At 47.9% G+C, this 7019-nt stretch overlaps 1 protein-coding gene across 1 annotated transcript in view; it reads right to left on the bottom strand.

The window, feature by feature from the left end:
* Window positions 1–750: 750 nt before the first annotated feature.
* CACNG3 (calcium voltage-gated channel auxiliary subunit gamma 3) overlaps window positions 751–7019 on the bottom strand; it is a 95904-nt gene continuing 89635 nt past the window's right edge. The window contains exon 4 of the mRNA XM_043915588.1: window positions 751–1820. Within this exon, the coding sequence (XP_043771523.1) occupies window positions 1309–1820 (512 nt within the window). The 3' untranslated portion in view covers window positions 751–1308. The remainder of the gene's footprint in view (window positions 1821–7019) is intronic.

The raw sequence follows: 7019 nt of genomic DNA, 5'->3' as shown, positions 1-7019 counted from the left end.
GCTGTCTGCAAGCTAGGAGGAGAGCCCTCACCAAGAACTAAATCTGCTGTCACCCTGGTCAGGAACTCCCCAGCCTCCATAACTGTAAGAAATAAATGTCTGGTGTTTAAGCCACCCTGATCTATATATTTGTTATGGAAGCCCAAACTCAGATAATGCTCATTCTACCCAGAACTCATCCATAAGGTACAAAGCATACATACTGATTATGTGTAATGTGCTAATCATTTTGGAGAAGGAAATGGCAGCCCACTCCAGTACTCTTGCCTGGAGAATCCCAGGGATGGAGGAGCCTGGTGGGCTGCCGTCTATGGGGTCGCACAGAGTCGGACACGACTGAAGCGACTTAGCAGCAGCAGCAGCAATCATTTTAACACAAGATGTTTTATTTAAGCCTCACAACTCCGTCGAGGAGAGTACTGTACCATGCTCCATTTTACAGATGAGAAGGCTGAGGCTTGAAGGTCAGGTGGACCTTCCCCAGTTCCTAGAGCTACTGGGTACCAGAGCTAGATTTCTGAACACATGTTTGCCCTCAGTAGCTTCTGGGGATTCAGGTGAGGGTTACAGACTCTGCCATTGGTGAGGGCACCTTGCTGTCCTCAAGAGGGGAAGGAGGATCCTTCCCAGTGACTGGAGTGTGGATGAGCAAAGCTCAGCTTTCAACATGGACATGGGTCGGCTTGAGGGCAGGGCAGTGAGTTTGTGTAGGAATTCCCCAGAAGAAACAAAGCACCCCAGCTCCATGAGTTACAACAAGGCAAAACCTTTAATACATGAGTGCTTATTACATTAGCTGCTTCGGGGCTCTGACATCTTTGATTTCTGGTCATGTTATTCTAACACGGAAAGGTGAATGCCTCTGTCCGGGCCACCTGGGTGGTTAAGTGGCCTGAGGATTTGCATGAGTGGACAATGGGGACACCTGTGCACACACCTGGGGATTTGGAGACCCCACACCGCCCCCCCTCCCCCAGCCACCACCTGTGACTTTGAGTAAAGTCCTCTTCCAAGGAGGGAAGAATGAGGAGGTCCTTCCAGTAAAGAAGGAAGAGAGGAAAACATCTGTCACAGATACACACAGAGAGAAACGACATCATGGGATTGGCTTGATAAGTGGAGGAAGGGATGGACGGGTTAGGACCTGGGCGGGGAGGAGCGAAGTGTGGGAGAGGGCTGAGTCCATTTGGTTTCATTCTTTGTAAAAAGTAATACCATCACGAGGACCATGCCATGCAACCTCAGAGACTCCTCTGTCCACTTCCCCCCGGGCTGTGCTGGGGCGGAGGGCAGAGGGCCGAGGTCAGTTCAGACCGGCGTGGTGCGCCTGTTGGCCGGATTATTATGCAACGACTCTTTGAACTCTTTGGGCGTGGAGTTGTGGAACTGTAGAAAAGCGTGGTCCCGGTCGGAGTTGAGGAGGGTCCCCATGGTGATCTTTGAGGGGTCCCGGGAGAGGGTGAACATTGAGATGTCAGTGGAAGGGATGGTGTGGAAGCCTTTGCTGATGGGGGACAGGTCTCGGGATCTGGGTTCCGTGGAGCGGGAACTCGACCGCCTCCGAAATCTATACCTGTAGGGTGGAAGGCGAGCGAAGGTAGATTTCTTCAGGAGCTCCGAGTGGGATTTGGCACGTAACTGCTGATGCTTTTCTATATAGATGTGCACGGCGACAACCCCCACAATTTCCGCGATGATGAAAGAGAAGGCTCCGAAATAAAAGGACCAGCCATAGGAGTAGCTCTTTTTGGAGTCACGCTGCCCAGGGTCTCCAGCGTTGGCTGATATATAAACTATGATGCCGATGATGTTGCTTAACCCTAAGAGAAGGGGAAAGAAAAATACATCCTTTATAAACCTCAGAGGTAACTGTCACTTTTAGGCTTAAACTATTTATTTTGAAAATGTGTGTGAAGTAATTAGCCTCCAACCAATAAAAAAAAAAAAAGAAAGAAAATGTGGAGATGACAGGGAGAGAGGAGGATGGATTTATGGCTGGAAATCCAGCTGCTGAACTCTTCTTGCAGGGTCTGTCTCTCAGGAAATGAAAAATTCTGCTGATCCATCCCCGGTGGGAAGCATGTAGCTCAAGAATACACCGTACTCCTCCAACAAGTGCAGAAGAACTCAGAGTGCACGTATTTTCCCTTAGAAACAATTCATTCCATCAAAACTTAGTCTTTGGCACTAAGTCATGAGAATGGTAAAATGAACAAGATACAGATCCTTGCCCTTGAGTTCCTCACCATTAGTAGGAAAAACTGACATGTAAATGCAATTACAGCAGAATACAATAAGGGCTCCACCAGAGACACATGTAAAATGGTTCAGGAGCGAAAAGAGAGGATGACTAAGCCACTTTGTCCTGAAGACAAGGTGACGTTTGAGCAGATCCTGAACAGCTCCTGGCTCACTGGGAGATGAAAGGCTATTGACAACAGAGTTGAGAATAAGAGTAGAAGTCTCGCCTGGATGATGGGAAGGCTGATGGCAGCTTGAGCCTCAATAAGAGGCAGCAGAGAGAAGAGGCTTAGAGAAGAAGAGTGGGGTTAGAAATGCTTATTGAGAGTCCAAATAGGGCTGCCCAGTGGATATTTCTGGGTCTGGAGCTGCAGTTTGGAGAAAGAATGATCCATGGGTAAGGGACAGTAACTAACTATATCTTTTTATCTGCCCAGGGGGATACAATAATGTTTTAAATTAGCTATTGTTCAAACATCAGAAATTGGGGAATGTGAAGCTGTTGTTCCCAGCAGGCAAGGTCTGCAGACTTGGTGTCCCCAAGTGCCAACAGGATAGTTCTGGAAAGAGCTGCCCAGTTGCTTGGAGAGAAATTGATTCTCTAGGGAGTAGTAAGAAGGAATGAAAGAACCTGAGGGTCTGTGGCTGCTTCTCTCACATGATTGTCCAAAGATGACGATATGTCTTTGTGTCTCTTTGCTTTAAGGACCTTATCTGAGCCTTATACCAGTAATGACTCAGGGAGGCTTGTACATCAGGTGGAGTCTCCTAGCCTACAAACCCAGGCTGCCTCTAAATGGAAGTTGTCCCTTGTTACAGTTCCCAGTGCATATGTGCTAAGTCACTTCAGTCATGTCTGACTCTTTGTAACCCTATGGACCGTGGCCCACAAAGCTCCTCCATCCATGGGATTCTCCAGGCAAGAATACTGGAGTGCATTGCTGTGCCCTTCTCCAGGGGATCTTCTGGACCTAGAGATCCAACCCAAGATTCTTACGTCTCCTGAATTGGCAGGCTGCTTCTTTACTACACAGTTCCCAGTACTAGTTGGTAAATAACCATTTCCACTGGCCTGCTGAGTATCCCTGCCATTGAATGCCTCATACTCTTCCTGGGGATCCTCAAGTTTTCCCCAGAGTCCAGCAACTAAAGAGTTAAAGTTGTTTTTTTTTTTGTTGTTGTTGTTGTTCTTTTTAATTGGGGTATAGTTGCTTTGGAACTTCCCACTAGTGGTAAAGAATCTGCCTGCCAATGCAGGAGACCCAAGAGACGTGGGTTTGATCCCCTGGAGTGGGAAGTGGCAACCCACACCAGTATTCCTGCCTGGAAAATTCCATGGACAGAGGAGCCTGGCGGACTACAGTCTATGGGGTTGCAGAGAGTCGGACATGACTGAGCGACTGAGCAGCATAGTTGCTTTACGATATTGTATTAGTTTCTGCTGGACAACAACATGAATCACCTATAGGCCTGCATATATCCCCTCCCTCCTGGACCTCTCCACCTCCTACCCCTACCACCCATCTAGGTCACCACCGGGCGCCGAACTGAGCTAGTAGGAACCTACAGTAGGTTCCCACTAGCTATCTGCTTTATGCATGGCAGTGCACATAAGTCAGTCCCAATTTCCCAGTTCATCCCCACACCTCAGATCCACACGTCCATTCCCTACATCTGCGTCTCTACTCCTGCCCTGCAAATAGGCTCATCTGTACAAAGGGTTAAAGCTTGACATAGCAAGGCCATTCCATTCTACTGCAGTGCTACCGTTCTGATTGGCTGGTGCTCATGCATTAAAGGGATTCCTATTTTGAATATGACCTCTGGCCACACTCCATCTAGGACTCTCCCCTAGAAGGCAGGGCCAGGGTCTGCTTCTTCCCTGTCTCCTCTTGGCTTTACCCAGCACAGGCACTCAGCAGGTAGGCAGCGGGTTCTAATCACTGAGCTATTTCTTCATATGGGGGTTAACACGGCCAGCCCTGTGTCAAGCTGCAGAAAACCACAGGGTGAAAAAAAAAAAACGGCTCCTCTTTCTGGAGTGTCAGTTTGGCTTGAAGATGAGTAGGGAAGACACATTCTTTTATATTAAAATGAACATGGATATAATAAGGAGAAGAGAGCAGAATTCACATGAATTTTTAAGTATAAATGGGAGACAGACTTCAAAGACATTTCAGCTCACGGAAGGCAGCTTCTGGTGATGCCCCCTGACTCCCCAGGGCCACATTTTTCACTCGCCTCTGCCTGCAGGGAAATTTTGGTGGCAAAGTTTGAGAAGCCCTGGAAAGAAGTCTTGCTGGGAAAAAAAAAAAAAAAAGAAGCTCAAAGAGATACTCCGATGTCATCACAGGCTAAAGGAGGTGACAAGCCAAGCGAGTTGCCGCTTATTTCTAGGGCATTGATGATATGCCAGGCGCTCTGCAAAGTCTTTACGTGCATGATCTCAATTAATCATTGCAACAGTCCTGCTTTAAAGAAAAACAAAAAACCAAAAAAACTTTTTTTACAGATGAGGAAACTGGGACACAGAGAAGATAAATAACTTCCCAAGTCAACACAGCTGGGAAATGGTGTGTGTGCTTGTGCTAAACTGCTTCAGTTGTGTCCGACTCTGCGACCCTTTGGACTGTAGCCCACCAGGCTTCTCTGTCCATGGGATTCTCCAGGTAGAAATACTGGAGTGGGTTGCTATGCCCTCCTCCAGGAGATCTTCCTGACCCAGGGATTGAACCAGTGTCTCTTAAGTCTCCTCCATTGACAGGTAGGTTCTTTTTTTTTTTTTTTTTTTTTTAATTTTTTTATTAGTTGGAGGCTAATTACTTCACAACATTTCAGTGGGTTTTGTCATACGACAGGTAGGTTCTTTACCACCTGGGAAGCCCTGGGAAATGGCAAAGGTGGAGTTTGAACCCAGGACTATTTCTTAAAAGCTCCCTGAGCGTAGATCTAGCTAGGTTTGTTCATTGATCTGGTCTTATCTCCTTGCCCAAAGCCTGACCCAAAGCAAGGGCAGAGCACATATTTGTTGAATTGAATCAACATGAGCATTAAATGGTACAACCTACATAATACCAGCTATTGTGCATCCTAGGTGGTGCTAGTAGTAAAGAACCTGCCTGCCAATGCAGGAGACATAAGAGATGCAGGTTTGATCCCTGGGCTGGGAAGATCCCCTGGAGAAAGACATGGTGACCCACTCCAGTATTCTTGCCTGGAGAATCCCAAGGACAGAGGAGCCTGGCGGGCTACAGTCCATGGGGTCACAGAGTCGGACACGACTGAAGTGACTTAGCACGCACTATGCATCCCGCAGTTACTGCCAGCTGGATGCAGTTCTAGGCATTTTCCACATACTAACTACTCCTCTGAGCAGGCTTAAGAGGTAGAGCCATTATTACCCCCATTTTTCAGATGAGGAAACTGAGGCACTGATTGGTTAAGAGACTTGCCTGAGGTTGCCACCCAGGGAAGTGGTAGAACCATGATTTGCCCCGGGCAGCCTGACTTCAGAGCCCATGGTCTTGAGTATAATGCCCAGTTCCTGGCACATAGTAGATACTCAATAAAGGGTTGTTGACTGCTTGCCAGAAATCATAGAACCTTAGAATAACTGAGGAAAAGAGCCTTCAGGAGTGCTGAATCCTACTTTCCTTTTGTAGGTGGAAGAACTGAGGCTCTTTAGGGTCCCCAAGGAGGTCAGTGGTGGCGGGATAGCTAGGATTAGACCCCCGGCTTCTGGCTCCCCCTCAGGGCCTTGTTGCTGCCCCTCGTGTTCCCCCGTTCCCGTGGGTCTATTCTACCTGCTGTCTCTCACAACACCCCTTGTGACAAGACGTTTGCTGGTGACACACTCTCCCTTCACAATCCCCTTGGGGGACAAAATAATGATCTTCTCCTGTTTAGGAAACCCTCATGTCAGCACAACACAGCATCCTCTGGGTCAGTCAGAGACCGGGAGGTCTGGAGGGGCCCCCGACAACTAGAACGTGCCTCAAAGCAACGCAAGGCCCTGGGTTTGCCAGCTGTTAGCGTCTGTCCATACAGAGTGTCACCTTTAATAAGATCATAGGCTGATCTTATTCTCCTGACAAGATGGTCTGTGGCTCGAGTTGCTTCCCAGACACTCAGCACTGGATTCCGTCCACCTTCCCCATTTCCGAGAAGGGAAAAGAGTAGGGAGGAAACAGAAAGATCCTAGAGGGGGCTGGGCTTCCAACTTCAGAACTATTGTGTTGCTTTTACCTTGCTAGAAAATAATATTGTGCTTTTTACTTTCAACCTCCTTCCAACAGCCATATGAAATAAGTACTGGTACTTTTACCCCCATTTCACAGTTGAGGAAATCAAGCTACAGGGAGTTGGTAACATTCCCAGGGCCCCACAAGTTTAGCCAGAATTCAAATCCAGGCAGGTAAGCTATTCTTTTTTTGTGGTTCTTGTTTCATCGCTAAGTCACGTCTGTCTCTTTTGCAACTCCATAGGCTGTAGCCCGCCAGGCTCCTCTGACCATGGGATTTCCCAGGCAAGAATACTGGAGTGGGTTGCCATTTCCACCTCCAGGGGATCTTCCCCACCCAGGGATAGAAACCCACATCTCTTGCATTTCCTGCATTGGTGGGCGGATTCTTTAGCACTATCGCCACCTGGGAAGCCCCCATCTGCTTCTACCCCAGTAAATATTCTGCCATTATGGGTTAAAGTCTGGAGGTCATCATCAAAGAGTCAAGCTCTCTTCCCTCTTTTCATCTCTAAAGCATTTCATTCAGATGGCATTG

This window comes from Cervus elaphus, chromosome 10 (genome assembly GCF_910594005.1).
Source record: "Cervus elaphus chromosome 10, mCerEla1.1, whole genome shotgun sequence".
NCBI lineage: Eukaryota > Metazoa > Chordata > Mammalia > Artiodactyla > Cervidae > Cervus > Cervus elaphus.
This window is presented reverse-complemented; position numbering and strand designations above follow the sequence as displayed.